The sequence below is a fragment of the Pipistrellus hanaki genome (genome assembly GCF_964339955.1).
Source record: "Pipistrellus hanaki genome assembly, chromosome: 1".
NCBI classification, from domain to species: domain Eukaryota; kingdom Metazoa; phylum Chordata; class Mammalia; order Chiroptera; family Vespertilionidae; genus Pipistrellus; species Pipistrellus hanaki.
In genome coordinates, this window is record NC_140503.1 from 55,106,775 (window position 1) to 55,134,559 (window position 27,785).

Here is a 27,785-nt window from a genome sequence, read left to right on the forward strand (position 1 = left end):
ATGTCTCCACATGTAGTACATGTTTCTTTAGATAGGATAGTTTCTCCACCTATTCTTATCCCCCTGTTCCTGAGGGGTGATCAGGGCAGCAGCTGCTGCTCGCACCCACTGCTGGCACTGGCCCCAGTCACTCCACACAATCAGTGGGTGTGAGCAGGACTTCCACATCAGTGTGGAAGTAGTGGTGGTGGCGGGAGTGGGGCTGCTGGCAGACAGGGGACCAGAGGCCACAGAGGGAGGGGCCAGGTAGGGACATGGAGGAGGGGCCAAGACCCTCCCCTGTGCCTATTGTAGCTTCACAGCCCACAGTTCCTTTCATGGTTCTCAAAATCATGCACTGGGCCCCTAGTATTAAATAATTGTATGCAACCCTATTAAATCCTGACACCCCTGGGAGGAAGATATTATTATTATTATTACCTCTACCTATGACAAGGACTCTAGACCTTGATAAATCAAATAACTGTCCCAATGTCACATGGTTATTAAGTGGAGAAGCCAGAATATGAACCCAGGACTACTGGCAAAGGTTATTCTTCAAAAGGACATGTCACAGGAGGCTCTAAACTACAGTGGAGACAGCACTGGAGAATTGGGGGAATTAACATGACAGCACAGCCCCTGAACAGTCTAGGGTTATGGTAGGGTAAGACATAGGGGATAAGGATTTAATAGGGTTGCAAAATTAATCATCAGACATCAGTTCTTCCCAGGACTCATATGACATTATCATATTTTTAAAAAGTAGCACTGTTCTCAGTGGTCTTGAATGTTAGGATCCCTGACAAGAGTTTATAGAGTGGTGGCAAAACATAGAGACCAGTACACGCAAGGCAGAGTTGGATCTTGGTAGGTAAATTCATTTATTTGAAAAGTTTTCACATAAATATTTTTACTGTATATGCTTCAAACATCAGAAGAAACTGGTCTGTAGTTTGCTGAACTTTATAAGAAAAGATACATAGCTTGTTTGAATATTATAGTACATGTGAAAATAGAGTGGGCCTTGATTTTTTTCACGTTAAAATCTTCTGGGAATTGATAAGTTTTTACAAATAAGTAACTGGAAATAGTTGCCAACCATACATTTATCAACTGGTCATTTTTATGCCTTGGGGAGAGCCCTGGCTGTAAATTGTCCAAATGTGTTTAAGAATCTTTCATATGTTGTTACTGACTGAACTAAGATCTGCTTTTTGCAACTTATGACAAGTTTACATATTTTGTATGACTGTTAATACTGAATTCTGAACTGGGGAAAGGTTGACTCTTTATTTCAGGAATCTTTGTGTATTTTGTGGTCCTTTCTAAAGAATAGCATGTGTGTAATTAAAACAGTGAAAAGCAAACATCTCTTTTTGGTTAAAAACAAAACAAAAAGGCTTGGTTAGCATCTTGTAAGTTTTTTACCTACCAGATAGGTTTCCCATTCACCTGAACATAATCCAGAAGCATAGCATAGAGTCCGTGTAAGAACAGGAAGAATAACTTCCCTCTTTATTGCTGCTGTTGGTGTGGTCATGATGGTGGTGATGATGGGTGGCTGAGACTTAATGTTTGAGGAATAAAGAGGCTTTAGAAAACAGGAAGGTGACACTATTATTTCTAAGAAAAAAATATTTATCACAATTATCATGGCAACAATAGTGGGCAATCTTCTAAACTTTAAGAAACTTGTGGCTAGAGAAATGCTTAAACAGTAATCATGATGTTTTACTTAATAGATGATTTGTTTTAAGGAAGAGTTGCAATGCAGGTAATAAAAAATATTGCTAATAATAATATACATAGAGAAATAAAGCCAATTTCTCTATAAAATCATGGAATACTGGGTATTGAGCTCCATTTTCATGGTAAGCTACAGAGTTCCACTTGGAGGTAAATACTGTAGTTTTTATGTTGCTAGCCAACGAGTAATCTAGCAGACTACAGTTGAGAGTACTGAGGAAGGTCCAGAATGAAATTTTGGGGATTTTGCTCAGCATGGACCTAAAACATTTCTGTGTGACTGTGAACTGGATGATTTGCTTTCATGTGTGTTCTCTTCAGTGGTTGACTGGCTAGTTTGATTATATTTGCACTTCATCAATGACATAATTCTCCCCCAGTTGTTTTATTGCCAATTAAAGATGACTTATGTTTTAAACATGTTTTTAGTGCATAATTACATGAGAAACAATGCTGTTTTTCGTAAACAATTTTTTCATCTATTGTCAACCTGTTTACTGTCTGTTACTCTTCTCTGATACAATTAGCAAAAGGAAGAGGCTCCTAAAAATGTCTCCTAGTCCTTATTATGTTTTATGGGTGGGGTATCATTTTGGTTGCTTCTAATGTGCTTTAAGGTTCCTACCTCCTCCCCACTCCTCCCCTCCCCCAGTGTTCTCAGGTCCATTTGTATCTCCTTACAGTTAGACCAGCTTAAGCTCTCCATTGTGGCTGGGCTATTAGGTTGTTCATACCTTTTATAATTATTACCATGGAAATATACCCACTTTTTTCATGTACCCTAGATATACTCTATTGCACATCTCATTTCCCAACCACCTGACACTTTTTCTATTCACTTCACCAACAAATGTTTGTCAAGATCCTATTATGTAGGTTAGGCAATGTAATAGGTTATGGAGATACAGAAGTGAATTTAGTGCACCTTAAAGGATTCTGTTCACCCCTTTTGGAAAGGGGCAGAAAAGAATTTGGAAAGCTGTATTCTATGCTAACAGGGCTAAGAAAGGGGAAGCTGAGTACATCTGAAGTTAAAGTGTGTAATTTGGCTTTGTTCCTGCCATTTTGTTTTGACTGGGCCTAGTGTTTAGTACTTAAATCAGTGGGACTACATTCTTCAAGACAGGCTGAATTGGGGTTTGACCTTTAAGAACCTAGGCAGAACCCCTGATCCTGTCTAGAACCACACTCGTGGTGCCAGGCCAAGAGGATGGATGAGCCTTGGGGCCTAAGAGCAGCAAGCCAACATGTTCAAGGCTGCATAAGACAACTGGAATAAGCTTTGAGGGCTGCTGTCAACCTGTTATTTTATGTAGGTTTTTCTGGTGACATCCAAGTCAAAGTTGTACAAAATTCAGGAATAAAAATTATTGGATAAGAAAAAAGGATACTGAATTCTTAGTATTTAGGAAAAGGTCTCCTCTTCCACCACATAATTGTTCAAACAACTTGGGCCAGTTGAAGTCAGTTTTAATTTACTTTTTATTATCACTGATAGACCATAATGAGAATAACCAGAATTCAGCCACTTCCCTCCATATAAAAAATGACTTTATACAGGTTATTTAGCTTCATCCAAATCCTCCTGCCAGCACTCTCTCATCTAGCAGTCATTGTCTGGGAAGATGCCAGTGAGTGCCTGAGTGAGGGCAGCTAGGCAACACTTGTATTATACTGGGGAAAGGGAGATGGTATTGGAAAAGCAGTCCTGAGGCCACAAGTTGCTCTTTTCTTTCAAGGTTTTGCTTGTTTTTTATTTTCTTTTCTCATGGTTTATTTTTTTTAAAAATTTTTATTTTACATTTATATATTTTTTTAATTTTTTTTATTACAGTTGACATTCAATATTATATTAGTTTCAGGTATATACCCCAGTGATCAGATATTATATAACTTACTAGATGATCATCCTTGTAAATCTCATATCCATCTGACACCATGCATAGTTATTAGAATACTATTGACTATATTTCCCAATGCTGTACTTGACATCCCCATGACTATTCTGTAACTACCAATTCATACTTCTTAATCCCTTTACCTTTTTCACCCATCCTCCAGATTCCTTTCCCATCTGGCAACCATCAAAATGTTCTTTGTATGGATGAGTCTGTTTCTGTTCTGCTTATTTATTTTGTTTTTTATTAGGTTCAGTTATTGATAGATATGTATATATTGCCATTTTATTTTTTACATTTCCTTCCTCCTCCTGCTCTTTTCCTTCCCCTCCTCTTCCTCCTCCTCCTCTTCCTCCTCCTCCTCTTCCTCCTTCTCCTCCTCCTCCTCAAGAATACCCTTCAACAGTTTATGTAATACTGGTTTGGTGGTGATGAACTCCTTTACATTTTTTCTTGTCTGGGAAGCTTTTTATATGTCCTTCCATTTTAAATGATAGCTTTGCTGGGTAGAGTTGGTTGAAAATCCTTGCTTTTCATCACTTTGAATATTTCTTGCCAATCTCTTCCAGCCTCAAAGTTTCTGTTGAGAAATCAGTTGACAGTTGTATGGGTACTCCCTTGTAAGAAGCTAACTGCTTTTCTCTTGCTGTTTTAAATTTTTTTCTCATTGTCTTTAAATTTTTGCATTTTAATTATGAAGTGTCTTGGTGTTGGCCTTTTGGGGTTGTTCTTTATGGACTTGCATGTCTATTTCCTTCACCAAGTTAGGGGTTTTCTGTCATTATTTCTTCAAATAGGTTTTCAATTTCTTTCTCTCTCTCTCTTCTCCTTCTGGCAACCCCATGATGTGAATGTTGGTATGCTTAAAGTTGTCCAAGAGGCTCCTTACACTCTTCTCATTTTTTTTTGGATTAATTTTACTTTTGATTGTTCTGATGGGATGAATTTTGTTTCCTTACATTCCAAATCACTGTTTTTTGTTTTTGTTTCATCTAATCTACTGTTGATCCCTCTAAATTATTCTACATTTAAGTTAGTGTATCTTTCATATATGACTATTTTTTTCCTTATGGTTTCCATGTCCTTTTTTTTTTATGCTGTTGAAATTATCTCTAAATTCATTGAGCATATTTATAACCAATGTTTTGAACTCTGAATCTAGTAGATTGCTTGTCTCCATTTTGTTTAGTTCTTTTCCTGGAGTTTTTATCTGTTCTTTCATCTGGGATATCTTTCTTTGTCTCCTAATTTTGGCAACCTTCCTACATTTGTTTCTATGCATTAGGTAAAACTACTATGTCTCCCAGGCTTAGTAGAGTGGCCTAATATCAGTAGGTGTCCTGTAGAATCCAGTGGTATAGCCATTTGATTACCTAAGCTGGGCATTCCAGGTGCACTCAGAACCTCCTATTGTAGTTGAGTTTTGATTGCTGTTGGCACATCAATGGGAGGTATTTACCCCTACCTCAATTGACTGAAAAGGACTGGTTGTGCCCACTAGGTAGGATCAACTATGCAGGGCTCCACACCATGAAGCAGGACTTACTTCAGTGGGGCTCTGGGGCCTACTGAGTTTTTTCTTGGCTATATCACTTGTGGAGGTGGTTGAGTTGTGCTTTGATGTGGTCTGAAGCTTTCCACCAGATACACTGGCTCTGGGGCCTTGGAGAGGTGCAGGCCAAGGTCAGTTGCCACCTGTGTTCTGCCTGTGACACTCAGCATGAGCTATAGAGCAATCTGCATATGGCTGCTACTTGTGCTGGGTTTGGAGGTGCCCAGGGGAAGGCCAAACTGTGAACCAAAGCTGGCTGCTGTTAGTGTCAGGCCTGGGGCCACTTAGATAGAGTTACAGGGCAGGCTGAGGCCAGATGCCACTTTTAAAAGAGCTTTTTCGTAAAGTCTGAAGCATGAGCCAAGTTAGGCCATTCATATGAAAAAGCAACTGGAAACAGCTGGGGTGGGTTAGAAACTTGTGTGGGGTAGGGTCTCAGAGAATCACCAGGACAGGATGAACAGTAGTAGTCAGGTTGATGGAGACTCAGACATGGTTCCTGCCTGCAAACTCTGTGGAATAAGGTCTCAGAAAAGGAACAATGGCCTCTGCCAGCACTTCTGTTTGGGAAAAAACTGCCCCTCCAGCTCTCATTTTGATGCCAGAGATTCAATTCCTTCGTGTATGTCCCGGTGCCTTTTGACCTACTTTGTCAGCACTGGAACTTAGAGGGAGTGAGTCCAAGTAAGTCCTTGCTCAAGCCCTTTAAGAACTGCCTGGGACTCCAGCAGCCCTTCATCTCACTCAGCCACAATCCCCACTGGCTTTCACAGCCAGAAGTTGTGGGGCATCTCTTTCTGGCACCAGAACTCTGGGCCGGGAGGCCTGGTGTGGGGCTGGGACCCCTTGCTCCTTATGGGGACCTCCGCAGCTGAGATATCCTTTCTGGTTTTTATTGGCCATACCTGGGTGTGAGACCAGCCTGTTTCTCCTCTCCACTCCTATTAGTCTCCATGTGGCTTCTTCTTTATATTCTTTGTCATAGGACTTCTGTTTAGCTAGATTTTAGGTGGTTATGAATGATTATTTTTTTCTGTAGTTGAGTTGTAATTTTGATGTGGTTGTGGGAGGATGGGAGTACCACATTTACCTATGCTGCCATCTTGGACAGAAGCCTGTTTCTGTTTTTTTTTTTTTTTATGCAAGATCTATTAACGTTAGTAATCTGGTTGGTCAGAAGGGATCAGACCATGTGAAAACCGGCTGCTGTCCCCTAGGTCTAAGAGTTTTAAAAGGAAAATATATCCTAGGAAGGAAAGGGAGCCTATTTAAGAATGCTCTAAGTGTAGGTGTTTAGTGAGTGGTGTAGAAGTATTACACAGAGGTTCTCTAGATGGGGCTAGTCTCCTTTCCTTCCTTCAATCATTGCTGAAGACATGCCTCAGTTTTTTTTAGTTTCCAAATGCCATTTATTATGTTCCAACCTACTATTTGGCTTCTGATTAAATACACGTATTTTAATTGTTTTCAAGAGAGAGAATTTTATAGGTACTAACCTGCTCGGATCTACCCTGTTTGGAACTACCCACAACCTCCTTTTATATTCTTTCCTTGCTCCCTCTGTCTTTCAAGTCTTTGTATTAATTACTTATCAAAACTTAAACCTCAACTGTTTGCAGTACAAATGTATGTTTTTAATTAAAGTTATCAGGTTGACATTGGTTAATAAAATTATATAGGTTTTAACTGTACCATTCTAGAATATATCACTTGTATATTGCATTGTGTGCTAACAACTACCCAAAGTACAAATGTATTTTGACCTAATAGTTATATTTTGTGACAGGGTCCATAAAAGATTACTTCTGGTTTCTTTTTCCATCAGGAGAATACCCACCCTGAAAGTGTATATTCTTATTGAAATAGTGGAACAAATTGATTCATTGATTTGGAATGGGCATGCCCTTGGTTTGGAATGGGCTTGGAATTTAAAACAAAACAAAACAAAGCAAAACAAAACAAAACAAAACAAAACAAAACAAAACTAGAAACATCTTCTGGCCAAGTTGAGGCAAGTTATATGGTGTCTTTGAGAGTCTGCAGAACTCTGAATCTAATCAAGATAAGCATAGAGCAGCTGAAAGGAATCACAGGTATTCTCAGGCACATGTAGCAAATACAGCCCAGGTTTCCTGGGGGTAGAATATAGCAAAACCCTTAAAGTTCTGATTATGAGCCTAGAAAAATCTGATTAACTTTGGCTGTGAAACTGAAAGTTACCATCTAAACCTGTGGAAGAATTTACATTGAATTAAAAGTGATAGAATAAGAAAAACTTTAGGACAGTCCATGCTTAATCTTGTCAAAGGTCATTGTTACAAACTAAAAGTAGAGAGAAGTGATTTTTTTTAAGTAAACAAAAAAACAACCATCCATGTTTCTTTAGCTTTCTGCTTTTATTTGGACAGCGCAGTAAGCTATGTTTAAAACATTTGATGGGCTTCTATCATTGTACTTTCTAATTTATTTTCCCTAGCACAATCTTGTACATGTAACTATGTGTTGTTTGTTTATTTATTTATTTATTTAAAAATATATTTTATTGATTTTTTACAAAGAGGAAGGAAGAGGGATAGAGAGTCAGAAACATCCATTAGGGAGAAATATCTATCAGCTGCCTGTTGCACACTCCCTACTGGGGATGTGCCTTCAACCAAGGAATATGCTCTTGACCAGAATCGAACCTGGGACCCTTCAGTCCGCAGGCCAACGCTCTATCCACTGAGCCAAACTGGTTTCGGCTAACTATGTGTTATTTAAAAGAGAATGTAAAGCTGGCCAACGTGGCTCAGTGGTTGAAGGTTGACTTATGAACCAGGTTCGATTCCTGGTCAGAGCACATGCCAAGGAGGGGGTGTGTAGGAGGCAGCCGATAAATGATTCTCATCATTGATGTTTCTATTTCTCTCTCCCTCTTCTTTCCTTTCTGAAACCAATTTTAAAGAGAGAGAGAGAGAGAGAGAGAGAGAGAGAGAGAGAGAGAGAGAGAGAGAGAGAGAGAAGGTAAAATATACTGTGTCTGAGAAGTAAGGTGGTAACAAAATATTGTGGGCTTCTAAAGAGAGTTCAAGGTAACTCATAAAAAGGATTTTAAAATTATTTTTCATTTTGCAGGGATTGTTGTCTGTGAGGCACCTAACAACAAATTAGATAAATTCACGGGCGTTCTCTCTTGGAAGGACAGTGAGCACTCCCTCAACAATGAGAAGATAATCCTGAGGGGCTGTGTCCTGAGAAACACCAGCTGGTGTTTCGGAATGGTTATTTTTGCAGGTAAAGCTGACTGCCGAGGGTTGGTTGGGGTCAAGGTGGGGGGGATAGTGGGGGATCCCTTCCTGACATCTGGGGCTCTCCAGGCTAGATGAACACAGTGCCTTCGTTTACCTGCATTGACTGCAGAGTGCAGGGCTCTGGGGCAGACACCAAGGCTCTGGAAATAACCTGTGTGGTCCCACTGTGTAAGGAACTACTGACATCATGAACTTATTCCTAAGGCTGCTTGGCCCTGAGTTACTAGTGGGTGCTAGAGGCCTACAGTTTAATTTCTCCTTCTTTAACCCCATCTCAATCATGTTCATCATATACGTATTAATCAACTTGCATTTAAAGTGGGAAAATCCCCCTGCTCTGCTGTTGGTTTTGTAGTCTGCGAAAGTCAAATAATTCTTTCGGAAAAGCTATCTTGGAGCTTCTGCAATCATTTTTTGCTTATATTCCAAAGCTTCTTCTATTATTCGTCAATAGGACAGTGAGCCCTGGAAAGTCTGTGTGATGGAGGTGGGGTGGGAATCAGGGGAGAGAGGGGAGGTACCTCTTCCTCTTCCTGCTGGCCACTTTTCCATTCTCTATATTATTTCAATGGGCCCAAGGTGACCCTCTCCTGCTAAGGAAGCTTACAGTAGCACCATTTCATAAAGACACTCAAATTGTACTCATGGCTTCAATTGACAGCTCTTGATTTTTAAAAATTCTGTTTATTGTGACACCAAATTAGGATACGTCTCGGGCCCATTGACTATATGTGCAATCAAAATTGGAATGTTTTTCTTAACTGACTTTCCTCAACAACAACAAAATGTTCATTAAAGACTCAAAAGGGTTCCAAACGTGGAAAAGTCCTCCTATTTCTTCCTAAATGCTCTCAGCTGTGGGTATTAGCAAGGTTCTTGCTGCTTGGGACATTGCCATTGAAAGGACTTGGGAAACACCTGGAAATGAGGCAGTGCACGTGCTTTATCTGGGAATGAATCTGGTTTAATAATTCTCTCATCAGTTGCTTTCATTCTTTTGTCATGGAAATAAACCTATGTTATATATTTCTTCATTTACATCTTTCTTGCATTGAGTAAAAAGAGAGAGCCAAGCTTATACACTAACCTTCGTCTACCTTCCTACTTAATAAAGGAGAGACTTGTTGAAGACTCTCTGATGGGACAAACCTTCCTAGTTTGCTCTCGGTCACCATGGAGATGGGAATGCTTCGTCCTAGGAATGGGCTGTAGCCCAACATTTTGTTTGCATTTATATGATCTTGTTTGAAAAGATGGATTCAGGACTATGGTTCAGCTACAGCATGTTAAGCTAGGACAGCTGCTGAGAAGCATACAGGGGCCAAGTTTTCCTTCATAAGGTTGACTCTATGGGAAAATGCTCCTCCATGGAAGGAAGTGGGGTGGTAAATTGAGCAGGTCTCCCTCTAAGTACAATAGTATAACAGAAAGTTTGTACAATTTTGAATTGGACAGATCTGGGTTCAGATTTGTTTACCAACTGTAGGATGTTAAACTTTGGTCACTGAAACTTCCAAAGCTTTATTTTTCTGCTCTAAATGGGGATAATATTAAGTACATTAGGTAGTCATTGTGAAAACTCAGTGAGACAATGCATGTGGGAAGGGGATGCTTGGCAAATGTTTTCCTTTCTTCACTGCTCCTTCCTTCTTTAGGCATCAATTCAGAGTGCATAGGCTGAGATTGAGAAAATGTACTGCTCTTTGGGTCTTGGCAGAGGGAAGTCGGGGAACACCCTCTTCTTTTGTGATGTGGCCTGGATGTTTCCTGGCAGGAAACCTTCTTTTGGCAGATATTTGTAATGCAGAAAATGCCTCCATTGTTTTTAATATGGGCACAAATGTTGATAAAAAGCTTTACTAGAATGATGGCTGGCAGAGCAATGGATGGTTTTATCAATGTCTAAGTTGCACAGATGATTGTCTCAGAACCCCTAAGTCTTGAGACTTCTAATTTAAGGAACTAGTTCCGGGTAAACACCTGGATGTTCTGACAATTATCCAAAATAAATTGTTAACTATTTTTTCTGTATTATACCTACCATTGAGGACTGTTAAGGAATATAGTAGGATCAGACAGGGTCTACTTTATAAATCTATAATTTAGGAGGGTCTAATGTATATTAACACCTAGGCCATGCCTGCCTGGTAATGACTTTTCCTTTGTACCCAAGAGAGGAGAAAGTCTGGTTTCTGAGGGTAGGATACTTACTCCTTTAAGGCGTTCACTCCATCTTGGCACTTAGTAGTTTTTTGTTTTTTTTTTTTTTTTTTTTTTTTTTGTGTGTGTGTGTGTGTGTGCTGAATATCTTCTATTTGCCCCTCAAGATCTACTGTCACCCTTCTCCACTCTTCTCTCTGGCCTAGAGGCTGACTTGTATGGTTTACATGTTGTGGGGTCGAACCCTGGGTTCAAAATAAGACCATCAGAGGCTGATTAATTAATTAAAAAAAGCAGGCAAGGATTTATTGAACTGGCCAGGACAGCCACAAGAGCACCACTCGCAGGTGGACTCCAAATGACTGCACCGTTTCAGGGGTAGGCAATTCCTTTTAAAGGTTTAAACAGTAAGAATTTTTCTTTTGTTCCTAAATCCTAAAGACTAAATTCTAAAGACTGGGGACAGCCCGCAGGGTTGGTTCCCAGTCACATCCTGCTGGACATTGGAATGTGGCCCTATCTTGTGATAGTGATCACACAGAAGCAGAGTTCAGCGGTTAGTCTTTAAAGGTTATCTACAGTTTCTATCCCGGAAGCTACTGAGTCAGTGGGAATCAATCTCCTGTGGGCCTGGTCCCAGGCAAGGGAAAATTGCCTTAGCCTCCAGGTCTCCACCTGGAAGCTGAGGTAAGTACCCAGTGTTTTAATCAGATGCAAGAGCCAGACATAGCAGGGTTAAAATTCAAACAGCAGTTTTTACCAAAGTATGGTTGCCACTATATTTCATTACACTTATAGGTTTCTTTGAACTTTGGCTTTTATTTGGGCCATGGTCATTGGGGATCCCTAGGAAGAGATAGATCAAAGAGAGAAGGGAGGTTGAGATCAAGGTATTTATTCTTCCTGACTGTCTCCCTGAAGTCACTTCAAGTTTGCTGGTCCCTCGATATAAAGTTACTCTTCTTCTAAAGGCTGTAAATTCTACATACCTCTTTCCTTTAAAGTCTAGTAACAACTTTCTCCCCTCAGCCCCTCCCTTCTGGCTTAGATAGAAATGTCTTTATTGCTATTAAGTTATTGGTTTCTTTCTTAACCTTTTGCCTTCCATGCACACTTTTGTATAGTCCCTTTATAAATAAACCTTTCTCTAATTATTCTTATTCAATGTGTCATCTATTTCCTGTTTGGACTTGAATGAGTCATTGTCTTAAATACACATTGATTAAATGAGTCAGTGAAGTAATGAATTAATGGACTATTTCATATAATTTTAAAAATTACATGCACCTGATCAAGCTTTGTTTACTCTCTGCACCTCCCGCAGCCTATATCACTTAGTCACCGGGAGCCGCTCTCCAGAGGGATCTTTACTATAAAAGAAATATTTCCCATCCTCATTGTCCACATAATTTTAATAAATGATTTGAGAAAGTGTGGGTGGCTTCCTTTACACAGAAGTGGCTGGGAATAGGGCACTGAGGTACAATTTTCAACTCAAGACAGTGAATTGTTCTGAGACCCAATCTTTGCTTCAATTTCTCTTCAAAGTATTAGTTAGGTGTACTGGTTAATAATGCAGATTTTATGATAAAAGAAAACATGATAATTTCAAGAGAAACATCAAAAGTGCTTTATTCAAAGTAATGTCCATTGCTAGCTACATATTTTCCCCATCTTTCAGGTAATTTGTAGATCTGTTTCAATAGAACTTTTCTTGTTTTGAAGCAAACCATTCAGAGACACCATTTTCTACTTCTTTGTATGTTTTGAAGTGCTGCTCAGAAAGTGCGTGAGCCATCAATTGGAACAAGTGGTAATCTGAAGGAGCGAGGTCTGGTGAATATGGTGGGTGGGTTAATACTTCCCAGACAAGATCTTCTAACGTGTCTTTAACTGGTTTTGAAGTGTGTGATGATGAGTTATCATGAAGCAAAATTACTTTGCCATGTCTTATGGCCCATTCTGGTCATTTTATGATCAAAGAGTGGCTCAAATTAATTATTTGTTGTCAATAGCGATCAGAATTAATGGTTCACCTGGTTTTAGAAGCTCATAATACACTACACCTTCCTGTTCCCACCAAATGAAGAACATTGTCTTCTTTCCAAAACTATTTGGCCTTGTAGTCAATGTTGATGGTTGATCTGGATCAACCTTTGATTTTGTGCATTTGGGATTCTCAAAATAAATCCACTCTTCATTGCCAGTCATAATTCAATCCAAAAAAATATATATTTTTTGTGCCGTTGAAGCAACATTTTATTGATGACTTTTCAGTTTTCCATTTGTTTTTTGTTTAGTTGATGTGACACCCATTTTTCTTCCTTTAAAATCTTTCCCATTGCTTGTAAATGATTGGAAATGGTTTGTTGAGCAGTGTTTAATCTTTCTGCAAGTTGGTTTTGAGTTTGACATGCATCTTCATCTAATAATGTGCTTGTAATTGTTGGTCTTCAAACTTTTTCTGTTGACCTGGAAGATCTTTGTCTTTAAAGCATTTAAACCAGTGTCCGCAAGTATCTTGAGATGGAGCATGTTCACCATAAGCTTCCCTAAGTATTCAGCAGCCCTTTTCTTAAAAATAAACTAATAAATTAAAACTTCCCTCAAATGCTTTCTTTTTTGGCACAAAATTCGACACTTTTAAGCATAAAAATATCTATGATGTTAACACCTTCAGAAAATTTGACATATGAAGTTTTGAAGCATGTTGTCAATACAACAAAATAGCATACATATCAAATCACATATATATCAACATATGTGTAACTTCATCTATTGAAAAAAATCCGCATTATTAACCACTACACCTAGTAAATGGAAGTCTTTAAGGGTTGCTCATTTTACCCTGACTTTTGAAATGGAGTAAATTTTATGTGTGCATCTCATCCTTTCTTTTATTTCTCTTTCTCTTCTATATTAAATGGCTTCATGAATTGAAAATAATCTGAAGGAAGATTATGTGGAGAGGAAAAAAATTTAATCACTTCTATTTAGCATCTTTTTTTGCCCACAAGAAATCTCTTTAGAAATATAGTCGAATATTCTCCTTTGTTAATTACCTAATAATCTACTTCTAAGACAGTTAATGATATTTTTAGAATTCCTTGAACAAGGCACTTAGTGTATCATGAGATAATGTATTGCATTTACCTGAAATTAATCTAATGCAAGATTAAAACAATTCTTGCCATAACATAAAATACATATTATATACACAGTATGTAATACATAGTAAAGATTTAAATTATCTTCTCACTAGAAGTCCAGTGCATGAAATTGCATGGCTCTGCCCACCCACACGTGCCTCGCCATGCTCGCAGCCCCACCCACCCACCTGCACTCACCTTGCTGTGCAAGCAGCCTCCTGGTGACCAGTCTTTGGTCATTATGGTGTTATGACCACTGAATTTTTATTATATAGATGCATGGTTTGTAGTTATTCTAGTTTCTCTGTTAAAGGCATCTCAAATCTTTTTGGGAAATGGATTCAGAATTTTATTTCTTATTTTAACTTTTCATTTTTTATGTTAGTGTTCTGAATTATATTTATTATTACACTAGAGGCTTGGTGCATGAAATTTGTGCATGGGTGGGGTCCCTAGATCTGGCCAGCAATCAGGGCCAATCGGGGTCAGGCTCATCAGCGTTGGGCCAGAGAGGAAGCAACGGTTGCCAGGTCAGGTGCAGAAGGAATGGCTGCTGGCTGCTGCTGCCATAGTTGGTGCCCCACCACCATGCCATTCCCCACTTCCCTCCCTCCTCCTTCCCTTGCCACTGTGGTGGGTGGGTAGCAGGCCAATCAGGGCCTGCTGGCTCACAGGAGGGATGGGGCACAAGAGGTTGGCCACTGGCCCCAAGGAGGGAGCTGTCCTTTAGCCCCCCTGAAAAAGAGGCTATGTCTGCTACCACCTACCCCAATTCCCCATCCCAACCTGGGGGCTAGGGGAAGTGATCGAGGGAGGTTGGCCAGCTGGAAGGGGGGAGGGACAGTGGGAGGTTAGCTGGCGGGGGGAGGTTGACTGTGGAAGTGCACTGATCATCAGGTGGCAGTTCCTGCTTTGAGTGTCTGCCACCTGGTGGCGAGTGGGCTTCATAATGACCTTTCATTCTGGTTGTTTCAGCTTCTTAGGCTTTTATATATATAGATTCTTTATAACATTTTCAAATTATTTATCACTTTGATTGACTTAATTATTTTTAACTGCTCCAAACTACAAAGATATTTGTACACAGATTTTGAAAAAGTAGCATTTCTTAAATCTTTCAGCTACAAGTTCTCTCTGGATTTATTTTGTGCTAAGGAAACCAACTCTCTTGTAGTTTCCAGAGTTGTTGTTAAGCCACCAGTTGAGAATCAAATACAACTTTATAATGGCTCTTACTTGCTCTTACAAAAAGTTAAATTATTTTTAAAAATATATTCTTTTATTTTCAGGTACACTTAACATGAGTAGGAATTCCTCTTGCTTCTCCCTATCATCATCATCATAATCATCACCATCTAATCATTTCACAGTTGTTATTAAAAACATTTTTCTTGCAGGTCCTGACACTAAACTAATGCAGAACAGCGGTAAGACAAAGTTTAAAAGGACAAGCATTGATAGATTGATGAATACTCTAGTATTATGGGTAAGTTACTATAACAAAAGTAGGCAATATCACTAGTCATTGTTATATTTATATATTTCTTTGCTGGGAATTGTTTCAAAAGTCTACATTCTGCTTGTGTAGTGTGTATTGGGGATTCTGCATTTTGGGCTCAGTTATATAGCCCTTTACTTTCCAGATTATGAGTTCTTGACCATTGGAAGAGTTTCTTATAAGAAGTGAGTTAGTGTTTATGGAGCTTCATGGTCTTGCAAATTCTCCATATCCTAAAGATTTGTTTTGAGGAACAAAACATAATTTTTAAGGTAGTTTGGTCTTTCTGTTGTCTTACTTTTGCTCAAATCCTCTCAACATAGCTTATGGACAGGGCCAACTTCATGAGGGTGTGACCTGTTCATTTGTACAGAGTCCCTACTCTGAAAGGCCTCATGTTTGTTATTGATCTGCTGTCACTATGTAGGTGTATTTTTTTTTAAAAAAAGAAATTATTAATAAATTTTGAACAAGGGGAGGTGTCACACGTTTTCAGTTTGTACTGGGCCCTGATAATCATGTAGCAGATTCTACTTATGAATTCTCTGAGGCTTAAGTCACAGTTCAACTTCATAAAGCCTTCTAAACCTCCTAGCTCATGGTTATCCCTTTCATCTGAATATTATTTTTCCTCTGAATTATTTTTTTTTGAAATGATTTCTCTACCACCCATTTACTAAAAAAACCCCAAAAAACAAAAAACAAAAAAACCCCCAGCTATTTCTTGTATCCCATCTTTTTTTTTTTTTTTTTTTTTTTTTTTTAGTTAGTATCATGCTGCCTTAGGCTGTGGATCTGATTTTTCATGTAATATTGCTTTGCCTCCTTATGAAGGGGTTAAGTTTCAGGACATTGACATTGAAATATGAGGACAGTAACTTTGAACCATGTTCCCCCATCTGCCCCATCACAGACTTACAACTAATTATTTGCTTAACTGATATGTAATGGTGAGATTCTGAATAAGGAAAAACGGAAACACTTTTATTTGGACACAAAATATTGTCCAGGCTCTGTTTTACTTTCAGAATTATCCTCAGACCTAGACTTTTCTCCTCTCCTCTTGGGGCTGAATCCCTGGGTCAAGGGGACCTGCCCAGAATGAGTCTGTGTTCCTCCTAGAATTTCCAACTTAAATAACCCTGCGCTCACTCCTAGGGGTTGTATGGGAATTATATATGTATCCACCACAGAGTAAAATTACTGGGTTGTGAGATAAGGACTGTTCCAGCTTTTTGTACTAGACAATTGGATGATCCACTGGGGTATTAGAAGCCGAGCCTGTCCTTAAAGTCAGGCATTTAATGCTAACTATCACCAATTTTAATGCTCTTAGAGTAATTCAATTAAATTAATTTGTAGTGTTAGCCATTGAAAGAAAAAGGATACTGTATGGTACAGGAACCACACTGGTAGATTTCAGGGATTCATAATTCTACTTTTCTCTAATACATGGTTTTCTAATGTACTTTAAATTGCCTTCCCCAAAACTTTATATTCTTAATGTGGGTATCTTTTTTTTTTTTTTGAGAGAGTAAAAGAAAAGAAAAGAAAGCAGTTCTAGAACATCTGAATATTCTTTCATGGAGGAGAAAGGAAATCGGAGGGAAATGCTTTCCTATTCTTTAGTCCCACTCCTCCCTCTGCAGTGGCTGATCTCTGCTCCTAACACAGTGTAAGCAGGGAAAGTCACCTGAACACCAAGTTCAGCTCAGGTCTTACCTTGTTCACTGATGTTGTGTTCTTCCTGTTTAAAGCTGGAATTTTGGGCTCACAAGTAGCTGACTTTGCTGTATTTCTGTTTGCTATACGTCCAAAATGTCTGCTTTGCTAATATTGACACTAATCACAATGTAAGAGTTAGCTAATTTTTAGGTTGCATCCTACCTTTTTTTCTTATTTCAAAAGGAAAGTATATATGTCATTAAATCTTTTAATTAATCCTTATCTTTCTTATTGGCCTTAGGTAAGTATTGTATAGCTAGAACTGTGACCAAAAGATTTGCTCAGTCTGGGACAGTTATCATTAATTTTTTTTCCCTTTTGCTTTTGTGCACGGTGATTATATAACTTATTTAAACATGATACTTTTGAAGGGGGAAGGAAGGAACTCTATTCCTAGTAGATATAAACTGGGGTTGGCTAGAGCACATCAAGATGTATGAGCTTCTTTACTTAAGCCACTTAAATATATGTGCTCATTATGAATCAAAGAATTAAAATTAATAGCTTTGTGACTGTGGACAAGTTATATAATTTTCTGTGCTTTTACTGTATTTTTGGTTTTAGTTTTTGACCAGTAAAGTGTGGAAATGATTGTTACAATCTCAGAGTCAATGGGAGAATTGAAGAAATTTATGTAAAATATTTAGCTGAGTTCCCTACATAATAATGTTAAATTTTACTCCCGTGATCAATGATAAGTAATAAGAACTTTGTATAACCTGCTTTTCAAAGGACAATTTCTTGACATTAGGTGCACAATTAGATTGCATTGATATGAGTAATTCTGAATTCAAGGCAATGTTAACCAGTCTCCTATTCTCATTTCAGATATTTGGGTTTCTCATATGCTTGGGAATTATTCTTGCCATAGGAAATTCAATCTGGGAGAACCAAGTTGGGACCCAATTCAGAAGTTTCCTTTTCTGGAATAAAGAAGAGAAGAACTTTGTGTTTTCAGGATTCTTAACATTCTGGTCCTATATTATTATTCTCAATACAGTTGTACCCATTTCATTATATGTGAGGTAAGATGAGAGTTTATACTTTAGGGAAGCCATTTCACTAAAAGCCTTTGTTTTCGTAATCACTTTTGTTTGTTTTAAAATTACAACAGTGAGATAGATGTCTTGTTCTGTTTATGATCTGCCACATCTGTTACAAATGAAGCAACTAAGCTGGTTAATCTGTTTAACTTTTACATTTTCAAATTACAATACATGCATTTTATTTTCTTCATTCGATTCGTTTTCTCACGAATCTTTTTTCTTTGGAATATATGGACTATAATATAACCTCATGCAACCTGATTGAATAGAATTGGGTTGATGTTAGGTAAGGAATAAAATACTGTTTGGGGAGATCTATGGCGATGGTGCATCCCTGCCACTAGTCTGACTCAGATACCTCCTACATTCAGATTCTATTCTACACTCACTAGCTCTGTAAATTGGGCAAGTTGACTTGCCTTTCAGTGCTTCAGTTTTCTCATTATAAAAATAGAGAAAAATCATAGGATTGTCTGAGGAGTAAACAAACATGTAATGATCTTAGAATGATACCTGACACATTATAAGAGCTTAATGAATATTCATTTTCCCTATTGCTGTTTGTAACTATAAGTGAGTACATGAGCAGTTGAAGTATAGTTGGTGGTGCTTAACCATTGTTAGATAGAAGCATGATTTATAACTTCCACTACAACTTGATCTGTCATTTCTAAAGCTAAAATGGTCTCTCTTGATAGATACACACACACACACACACACACACACACACACACACACACGCGCGCGCGCACACACACACACACACACATACTCATACACTCATATCTAGATAGATATAGATATATATGTGATTGTGAGTGTGTGTGTGTTTGATAAGTTGACCCAAAGCCTGTACATGAGACATTCGTGATCCTAATTCTACCAAGACTGAGCCAGACAGTCCTAGAGAGGCTGGAGCCAAGAGGAGAGTTGGTTGTTTGACTTTCCTCATCACCAGTATTTTAACAATACTCAAAATCACCAGCTCTAAATCTCCACTAATTTTTATGAGCTTCTTTTTCTCTCTTTCCAAAATTCTAGCTATGATGAAGCAAGGGACATTTAATGCACAAAATCCGCCCTTGTTTTGGATAGCGGTCAGGGGACTGAAATGTCAAGTTGTGGGAAATTGACTTGAAGTAGTGGCATGTGGCCATAGTACCACAAATTGCTTTGAGCCTTCTGGAACTGTGGTCAGAGTGGGCTCTATGTAAACTGTGTCCTACTGGCTCATCTTTGATTCTGAGGACTTCTCAAGCTTGTATCCAATTATAAAGTCTGTAGTAAATCCTGCTTTTTGCCAGAACAGCTATGATGAGCTTTTATAGCTTTCCTTTTATGTCCTAAATGAATAATAAATGCTCATAGTGGCTTACCACCAGTAAGTGTGCAGTTTTATATGACCTCATGAAGGAAGAAGTATATTCTATATACATTCTTTCTTTGAAGTGCATTGGCATTTTTCATTTAATGATTTGAAAGGTTGGGGTGTGTGTGTGTGTGTGTGTGTGTGTGTGTGTGTGTGTGTATGTGTGTGTGTGTTAGATTCCCAGGTTAGCATTCCTTTTCCTTCTGTGCCCTCTGTAGTGGTGGAAAGAAAATCTGTTTGGAATCATCCAAACCTAGGTTCTGGTCATGGCACTGCCACCAATAGCTGTGTGACCTTGGACAAAGCACTTGACCTCTCTGTGCCTCAGTTTGCCTATCAAATATGTGCTACTAAGTAAAATGAGGGGATTAAAATAATAGATTCCTGTCTTTCTGCTCCAAATAATACCACTTTACCTTTTTAGATAGCATTTTATATTTTATATAAAGTATTTTCACCTACATTTATGTCTTCTAACACTCTTAGGAGGTAGTTATTGCTGAACACTTTTCAAAAATGAGGTTATTCACTCAGGATCATGGTGGTAGTTAGAACCAAGATTCAAATCTAAGTCTTCTGACACTTGGCACAGTGTTTTCTCCTCTGTGCCCAAGCTGTGTGTGATTTAATCATCAGTGAAGAAATCAATAATTAAAAAGAGCTGGAATCCTTGTCTGTTGGTCAGGCACAGTATTGATGAGGATAAATGTAAGCTTTGCTTTCACTAAATAGGAACAGCGATTCTGATTTGAACTTGGGGTCGGGGAAGCATTCTGAGGAATTTCAGGTTGCTCAGTCTTACAGGCTGAGACCTAGAAAAAGAGAACTCCCAGATATTTCTGTTTGGAGGGATAAAGGCCTTCACCAGAAGCTTCCCTTAGGCTTTTGAATTGCTACCAAGGATAAATTAGTGCCATATGTCACTTGAAAGTAATAGTGTAGAATTTACTTTGAATGGTTAACAATTCCACGTGAGCAAAGGAGGTTGATTGTGGTAAGATATTTCTATGCTGTCAGTTTGTTTATCTGTAGTGTTAAACATACCCAGCTATGGTTTCTTATATATACCAACTCAAAAAAAGCAACTGTGGTATTCCAAAGGAATTAGCTTCTGAGTGTTTTTTCCAAAGCAATAGGAACTCCTCTCCACTGAATAGGGAGAATCATTAGCCTGTTCTTTGAGCATGAAGGCAGAGGACACTAAGCGGCTTGATCATGCTAACTTTGAATATTTGTCTCTTTTTCTCCATCATAAAACAAAAGGATGAATGTTCCACTGTGACTCTCTTAAATCCTGTTTTCTCAACAAAAAGGATGCGCTTTCTCTCAAGAGACTATTTTAAGGTCTAAGAATTCAAGTTAATTTAGAGTATTTCCATTGGTTTGTACTGTAACACAGAAGGATCAAATTCTGTTCCATTCATTTTTTTTTTTTTGCCTTAAGTTTTCAGGGAGATACTTTACTTTTAAATAAATGAAAGCTTCAAGTGATCTGTGCAGTTACTTGCATAATGTTGGTCTTAAAAATCTTATTGATTTTTTTTTACAGAGAGGAAGGGAGAGAGATAGTTAGAAACATCAATGAGAGAGAAACATCGATCAGCTGCCGCCTTCATACCTACTACTGGGGATGTGCCTGCAACCAAGGTACATGCCCTTGACCAGAATCAAACATAGGACCTTTTAGTCTGCAGGCCGACGCTCTATCCACTGAGCCAAACTGCTTAGGCCTTATGGCATTTTTAAGGCCAGGTCTGCACTGGCCTTACAAAATGCCTGAATTCTAGTCTTGGCTCTGTGGTTAATTATTTATGTGACCTGGGGTAAGTCACTTACCTTCTGTTAATGTCCTTATTAATGAAATGAATGATTAGTCAGGATTCATTCATGTAATCCTGACTGACTGCCAGTGACAGGTACGGCGCTGTGCCTGGCCCATAAGCACTAATGCTTTCTGAGTGACGGAATAAGGAAAACAAAGCCGAATTAGAACAGTTATTAAGGAACTTATAAGGAAGTGTGTATGGGTGGTGGTGGTGGTGTAGTGGTGGTGGATACAGAATAGTAAGCCATAACAGAAAAACATATGAATAAATACATGCAGAGTATGACATTTATTTTTATATCATATGATTCTAAGAATCATAATGTGATTTTTAGTTTGGAAATGAATTAATATCATACCACTTTGGGGGAGAAAATGTAGATATGTCATGCAGTGACAGAGCTAGAAGCATAGAATTTAATGCCCTGCGTGTCCTCTTTTGTCTTCAAGGAGATGAATGTTCAGAGGTAATATAACAGGCTTCTGTGAACTTTCTCACTTTACCGCTGAGAAAACCAAGGCTTAATTCCCATTAAGATCAGAAATGAACTACAGGTTCTTGCTATGACCATTACTATTTTGTTCTGTTCTGGATGTCTTTATTAATGTACTAAGACATGCAACTGAAATATCACTAAACAAAGTGAGAGATGAAACTAAAACTGAAATAAATCTATTAGGAAGGAAGAGCTTAGACAATGTGATTACAATTCTAGAAAATCCAAATGCTTTTAATTTTAAAAAGTTTTCATTAAGTCAATAATAATTTTTAAAATTATCAGTAAAATATATAATGTCAATGAACAAAGTTCTCAAGCTATGGTGTGAACATATGTGAAAAAAATAAGACTAAACTAATATATATATATATTTTATCAATTCCAGAGAGAAAGGGAGAGGGAGAGAGAGATACAAACATACAAACAAGAGAAAACTTCTTTATGTTAAAAACAGTGGAGTCAGAATTAAAAGACAAATGATATATTTGGTAGCATATTTGCATGTCTGTATATGAAAATACATGTTTCTTAACAAATAGCTAAATACACTAACATCTCAATAGGGAAATAAAATAGATAACACAATTAGATAATTCCTAGAATAAAACAACTGGCCAATAAAATCTGAAACAAATGTTTAAATATTTACTGAAAAGAAATGCAGTAAAGAGCAATTAGATGCATTTGACTTAGCACCCAATAAAAGATAATTTTCAATAATCTAATGGTAGAAACTTACATTATCATAACCTTTTTAGAAAATGATTTGGCCTTATATATGATAAAGGTTGAGAAAGTTCATACCTTGGGCTACAGAAATTTCACTTCCACAGTTGGAAAGTCATAAATCACCGCTAGATTGTAAGACAATGCTCTTGTCCTGGTAAATAGGCAGAGTAATATGACAACACCCCTCTGTTTCCACTCAGTATCTATCATGGCTTTCTCTATGCTTCACAGAGATTCTTTCCACATCTTTTGGCAAAGTGAAGCCACATCAAAGAAAGTATTGGAGAGAGGGTCCTCAAAGACATACTACTTCGGATCAAACACCTGACAAACATCTTTAATAATATCTTCTCCTAAGATATAGGAGAAATGCCAACTAATATGTAACACAAGAAATCTCCACTGGGCCTGTTTAATATAGAGAACCATGAGCCGTTCCCTAAGGTTTTATGTAAAGTTGGCGTATTGTCTCCTGGAGCTGTAAGGAAACCACATAGGAAGGTTTAAGATAGGTTCTTGCCGAAACCGGTTTGGCTCAGTGGATAGAGCATCGACCTGCGGACTGAAGGGTCTCGGGTTCGATTCTGGTCAAGGGCATGTACCTTGGTTGTGGGCACATCCCCAGTGGGGGGTGTGCAGGAGGCAGCTGACCGATGTTTCTCTCTTATGGATGTTTCTAACTCTCTATCCCTCTCTCTTCCTCTCTGTGAAAAATCAATAAAATATATATTTTAAAAAAAGAAAAAGAAAAAAAAAAAGGAAATAGGCTCTGGTTTGGCTCACTGGATGGAGCATCGGCCTGCGGACTCAAGGGTCCCAGGTTCGATTCCAGTCAAGGGCATATATCTTGGTTGTGGGCACATCCCCAGTAGATGGTGTGCAGGAGGCAGCTGAATCAGTTTCTCTCTCATCGATGTTCCTAACTCTCTATCTCTCTCCCTTCCTCTCTGTAAAAAAACCAATAAAATATATTTAAAAAATTATGCTCCACTGAGATGCTTCTGAAGGTCACTAGGGATAGAAAGAGCATCCACAATTTCTCCTAAACTCCAAGGACTTTGGCAGATGTCTTACTTTGGCAAAGCTTTGTAAGTTCTGAAATTAATGGAGCAACTCTTTTTCTCCCCCTATGTTAATGGATGACAGTGTGGAAGTAATTCGTCTGGGACACAGTTACTTTATAAACTGGGACCAGAAGATGTATTACTCTCAGAAAGCAACACCTGCTGCAGCCCGAACAACCACGCTCAACGAGGAGCTGGGCCAGATTGAATATGTCTTCTCTGACAAAACGGGCACCCTCACGCAGAACATCATGACTTTTAAAAAATGTTCCATTAATGGGCGAATCTACGGTAAGGGAAACAGTTCCTTTTTAAAAATTATATTATTAATGGTCCTGTAAAAAATGAGCAAGCCTATATATTGTTTCTTATTAAGAACTCTAAACCATCACTGCTTTCTTGTTAATACGGGTGCCACCGGCATCTAACATAGAGCTTACCACATAATAAACACTCACTAAATATTAGCTGGATCAATAGATATTCATCCAATAACTTAAATGTTTTTTAAATTGAATAATTTAAATGTTTTTTAAATTGATTTTTAGAGAGAAAGGAAAGGAGAGAGAGAGAGAGAGAGAGAGAGAGAGAGAGAGAGAGAGAGAGAGAGAGAGAGAGAGGGAGAAGCATCAATGAGAAAGAAACATTGATTAACTGCCTCCTACACATACCCTACTGGGGGTTGAGCCCGCCACCCGGGCATGTGCCCTGACGGGGAATCAAACCAGCGACCTCCTGGTGCATGGGCTGATGCTCAACCAACTGAGCCACACCAGCCAGGCAATGTTGAATAATTTAGATGAAACTGAATTTTTTACCATTCATGGGTAAAGAAGGGGCTTAGATGTGGTACTGTCCGAAGTTCCATTCAGTGTTCCAACTCTGTGATTCTGCTTTGTGGTACTTAATAGGTCCATATCCCAGAGAGGACAAGTTCTTGGTAGTATTCTATACATCCTTCCCATCAGCTCTGGAATTGATGTTAGTGCCTGTATTTGTGAGAATTTACTATTCATTCATGAGAATTCACATTGTAGAGAGCTACTTTGAGGGGCCAAACAAGCTAGTTCATCATTATGCAGTTCCTGTTTGTAAGCTTTGTCAAGACACCTGCTCTGTATTTGAACTTCAAGCATTCTATTTATATGTGATCTTTCTCACCCAGAGTTTGGTCAATTAGCAGACAATTCCTTCAGCTGAGAGCATGGACACTATGCAGAAGGTTTCTGTTGGGTCCCCCTGGACTCCTGATCTTATTTCACTGGATTCTGAGAGTCCAGTTTCTCCATACAGAAATCTCAGGAAGTAAAGGAAATCCAAGAAACACAGGAATAAATTCCCATTGTCTCCTGATAGGAAACTTCACATCCTCCAAAATATTTGTCCTTGCGCTAGTGAATAAAACCTAAATATTTTAAAGTAAGATTTGACCTTAAACAAAATTAAGAACACAAGACTTTGGTTTTTATACTCTCCTGCCTTTTAACCTCCCTCTTTCAACCCAGCCTTGTAACCCAGGGGCACCATGGTTTCCTCACCCCTCCGATGCTCCCTACTTCCATGGAGTGGACCAGATGGTTTTTAACCTGGACTCCCACAAGCCTCTGCTATATTGTGCATTTCATATATCCCTATCATAATTTCTAGTAAATAAAATAGAACCTTTCCTTTAAAAGCTTTATGGACATTATTTTAAAGACTTTCTAAATACTGTCTTAACCCAAAGAGTAGTTTAAATGGGAAAATTCTAGAGTATTAGAGGTATTTTGGATTTGGGGGAACTTTTGAATTATTTTGCCATGGCACCTATTGATAATATAATAATAATATCATTACTTCTAGGAAACGATGTTAAGTATATTATCAGACATATGGACCCAGATTTGTTTGTAGCGTGGTTTGTCATGGGAATATTTTTAGAGAAGGCCTTTGATATTCACAGAGTAAATATCCCAAGATCTTTGCAAATCTCCAACTTACAAATCCCATAATAGCTTATAATTTCCTCATAAAATGCAGCAAAGTAACTGAAATATTTAAGCAACATGTTTAGACCCTTAATTTGTATGCCATATTAATTTATGTTTCAGAATAACTTTTCCCTGTTATCATACATGTTGGTATTGTTTATACCATAGACCCAGGCCATGCCATTTTTTGACATTATACTCTGATTTGTTTAAATCGTCTATTTTCTGGCTCAGAACTATTATTTTTCTTAGACCTCTTTAATTTTCCTTCACTCTGATCATAACCCTAAAGGTGAGCTTTCTTTGGGGGGGCTGTTTTACACCAAGAAACAGGTTTTTTTTCTTCATTCTTTACTAGAGTTATTGTATATGGGGTAAGGACTGGAACAAGCACGGTGAGTCTGAAATTTAAATTAAGGTGTTTGGTTAGGTTTTATTTACTAGCTCAAGGACTCCTCCCACATGTAGTCGCATAGCAGCTCACATTTAGACCTGTGCCTCAAAAACACAACAAATAACTGTTAATCAAGTGTCTTTTTTTTGTCACAGCGTTATATAGTAATAAGAGAGAGGCTTAAGTTAAAAAAACCTACTCTGCTGCCTTTGCAATTTTAGTTTAGTCATGTGACATTGAACTCTGTTCTTCAGTTCACTCATCCATAAAACAGGAATGAAAATCTTCACCTGGCAGGTTTGTTATAAAAATCAGTGATAATGTAAGCTTCTGGCTCAGGATAGATGCAAATAATTCATTATTTTTACAAGAATTATAGTCCTGGCCAATAGTATTAAACCTTCAAATGCCAAGCAAAAATTAGAAAAATCTTAAAGACCTACAGATAGGATAAAGCTAAAGTAAATGATGCTATATGGGATATCATACAATTCTTCAAAATTAGATTCACAAAGAACTTTTAGTGTTGGGAGAAATTCTGGTTAAAAATTAGCAGGAAGCAGATATTTATGACTAGTATGATGAATATCTGTATATCTGCAAACTTATACACAACATACACACACATACTAGTATAATCAACCTCAAAACAACTCTGCAAATATTGGTTTTCTCTGGGTGGCAGGACTTAAACATTTCTATTATAAATGTCCAGTATTCTACAATATATCTATAATGATCAGATATTGGCTTTATCCTAAGAAGTTATTTTTAAGTGTCTGGCACATATAGTAGGTGGCTAAAGTTTACATGCTCGTCTGACCTTCATAATACACAGTTGTATTTAGCCTCAACCACGGTAGACAAAGATGTACTCACAAGCTCTAGCATTGACAACAATTGGTCTGTATTGGATATAATTTTGGACTCCCCAACTGTGGGGAGTAGAAGGTAAAATTTGCATCTCACAAGCATCATAGATAATATAATGCCAGAATGATGAAATATCAGAAATATATAATTGTAAATTTTGCTTAAATGCATACTGATGGTAGTTCTATCTTGGACAAACATGAGTATCTATCTCTGTAGATAGCCATGTTTAAGGTTACAATTTGAAAATACTCCTAAAAAGTCTACCTTTGAACCCAAAATACCATCCAGTAGTGGTACTTTATTAAGTGCATTCCTGAAGATTAAATGTCTAAATCTAGTTTCAATTTCATTTAGTTTTAATTCTCAATTTTTGTTTGGCAGGTGAAGAACATGATGACCTGGGTCAGAAGACAGACATAACTAAGGTGTGGAGGTGATAAAATTTCATTTTTACTTTACATTTCAGATTGTGCATGCTTTTAAAATGATGAATTCCTAAAGGTCTAATTTCTGCTATGACCAGATGAGATACATAACATTAAAATATTTATATAATTCAAAATTTCTTCTTATGCAGGTTTCTAACCCCAGAATTACTACTTCCCTATTCTAATATTTGTATATATGCAAGCAAATGTATTTCTCCACTTTTTAAGGTAGATATATACCCTGTTTTTTCAACTTTCTCAGCAATGCAGTTTGGAGATTTTTCTTGATCAGTAAAAAAAAAAAAAAAGAGTACTTCTTATTCTTTTTAATAACTTATAGTATTTTGTTACATTGCTGTTCTGTAATTTATGTAAGGAGACACTTGGACATTCAGGGTATTTTCAATATTTTGTTATTAAAGAAAATGCAGCAAAAATGACAGAGTGTACCTATGCTGTTTCACATGGATCCTATATTCTAACAAGTTCCTTTTTTAGAAATGAATTACCAGTTCAAAAGGCATGTGCATTTGTAACTTGATAAATATTGCCAGATTACCCTTTTTAGAATTTATACCAATTTA

The 27,785-nt window shown here is 37.8% G+C and overlaps 1 protein-coding gene across 7 annotated transcripts in view; it reads left to right on the forward strand.

The window, feature by feature from the left end:
• Nucleotides 1-27,785, forward strand: part of ATP8B4 (ATPase phospholipid transporting 8B4 (putative)) — a 246,461-nt gene that overhangs the window by 134,797 nt on the left and 83,879 nt on the right. For all 7 annotated transcript variants that reach the window (XM_084898218.1, XM_084898216.1, XM_084898217.1 and 4 more), the window contains 5 exons: nt 8,293-8,451; nt 15,175-15,263; nt 17,829-18,025; nt 23,616-23,824; nt 27,155-27,198. In XM_084898218.1, the coding sequence (XP_084754344.1) occupies nt 8,293-8,451; nt 15,175-15,263; nt 17,829-18,025; nt 23,616-23,824; nt 27,155-27,198 (698 nt within the window). The remainder of the gene's footprint in view (nt 1-8,292; nt 8,452-15,174; nt 15,264-17,828; nt 18,026-23,615; nt 23,825-27,154; nt 27,199-27,785) is intronic.